At 41.4% G+C, this 1,651-nt stretch overlaps 1 protein-coding gene across 1 annotated transcript; it reads right to left on the bottom strand.

Moving 5' to 3' along the window:
- Positions 1-15: 15 nt before the first annotated feature.
- Positions 16-754, bottom strand: LOC110031848. Its single transcript, XM_020735268.1, has 2 exons — positions 188-754; positions 16-72 (listed from the first exon to the last, which is right to left on the bottom strand). The coding sequence occupies exons 1-2, from the start codon at positions 752-754 to the stop codon at positions 16-18; spliced, it is 624 nt and encodes a 207-aa protein (XP_020590927.1).
- Between the last annotated feature and the right edge of the window lie 897 nt (positions 755-1,651).

The raw sequence follows: 1,651 nt of genomic DNA, 5'->3' as shown, positions 1-1,651 counted from the left end.
AGCTCCCAAGCAAAACTAAACATCTGAACTCCCAATAGCAAGAAGAGACACAAACTCAGCATCAGAACAAGACTGTTCATGGCCACAACCACAGCCCCAGCAATCATTTTTGTTCTCTGAGGTAAGGAATCTGAAGCTTGTCCCCCTTAGTTAGTAAGTGTAGGAAGGGGGAGAGGGTTGTGGAAACCTCAGGATGATCAACATTAGCACCTTCTATAGCTAGGAAATTGGAAGGTCTATTAGCTTCCCTATACACAAATGAAAAATGAATCTTGCTTTCAGTGCTGAGCTTTTTAATTCTGTGGATCCATTGATTGATATGCCAAGAGGAAGACATCTTAGAATTGAGTAGCTCCACCAGCAGGGAGGAGTCCATTTCAGCAACAATCCACTGCCAATTATTCATCTTAGCAAAATTTAAAGCCCAAAATAGAGCAGCAGCTTCAGTTTCCAAAGCATCCTCAGCTATATAAGGGGCTTTGTAGAATAGCAAAGTCTTCCCTTTGTGATCTCTAAAAATTCCCCCAATACCTGCTCTCTTATTTTTGTAGCTTCCATCAGTGTTAATTTTAATCAAAGGATAAGGAGGACTCTCCCATCTCACCTTGATAATTTCAATGTGATTAGCACCCATGTAAGTTGTGTTCTGCAGGATCATGGGGAACTTCCTCCAGTGTATTAGTTTGTTTAGGTAAGCCCAGCAGTTAGTCATCAGACATGTAGCACTGGCCTCCCTATCCTCATGTTTGGTCATGTTTCTAGCCATCCAAATAAACCAAGCCACAATGAAGGGAATTGGTTTGAGGTTTATCCCTTTCCAATCTTTAATGCAGTCAATAATGTTGTCCCAGCCAACGTTAATCAGATTTATGTTCATTTAGGAAGTTAGTTTACTCCAAACCTCCTTGGAAAAGTTACACTTGAAGAAAAGGTGATCCCTTATGTCCTGATCTAGCTTACATAAATAGCATCTTGAAGGGTCTTTCAGGCCTTTTAGTTTCAGGATATCATCAGTTGGCAGAAGGTTTTTGATAACTCTCCAAGAGAAGAACAACATAGAGGGCGTGAGATGTTTTTGGCAAGTGGAGATGTTCCAGTGGCAAGAAACCCAGCTATACAGGTAATTCTGAATGTCTTTAGAGATACTAGCATTAGTCCTGTTCAGCAGTTGAGTTTCTCTTTATTTTTTCTGTCAAATTGAATAGTAGAGATGTAGCTAGCAGACTGCTCCTTCAGTAAACCCCTCAAGAAGTCCTCAGACCAAACATTGTCAACCCAACAATCCTTGACCAATAAATCCCCCTCCTTTTCATCCTCCAGAGGTTCCAAACAGTCATTAGAACACCAGTTGTCTTTCTAGAAATTATTATTCCCTTGTCCTAACTCCCATCTTAGTAGCTTATCAATGTCTTCTCTGGCCTTGAGCATCTGAACCCAAATTTTGGAGTCTCCCACCTTCCTAGTGACCTCCCCAGGGTGGACAAACTTGCAGTATTTGGCTTGCATGAAATTGGCCCATAAGCTTTCATTTTGTCTGAATTTAATCCACAGCTTACACAGGTAATGTGCTGCATCTGATGCAATCCTTTAAAACCTAAACCACCAGCCTCGCAAGGTTTAGCCACTTTTTGCCAACTAGCCCAAGCCACTT

This window comes from Phalaenopsis equestris, unplaced genomic scaffold, assembly GCF_001263595.1.
Source record: "Phalaenopsis equestris unplaced genomic scaffold, ASM126359v1 Scaffold000852, whole genome shotgun sequence".
NCBI classification, from domain to species: domain Eukaryota; kingdom Viridiplantae; phylum Streptophyta; class Magnoliopsida; order Asparagales; family Orchidaceae; genus Phalaenopsis; species Phalaenopsis equestris.
The sequence above is the reverse complement of the archived record's forward strand: the minus strand, read 5'-3'. Positions and strand labels throughout refer to the sequence as shown.

Excerpts from the sequence above, each read along its gene's own strand:
- LOC110031848 (XM_020735268.1), bottom strand. The coding sequence starts at position 754 with ATGACCAAACATGAGGATAGGGAGGCCAGTGCTACATGTCTGATGACT. Across the intron at positions 73-187 it reads CTAATGTTGATCATCCTGAG|TCTTGTTCTGATGCTGAGTT; the intron begins GTTTCCACAACC and ends GGCCATGAACAG.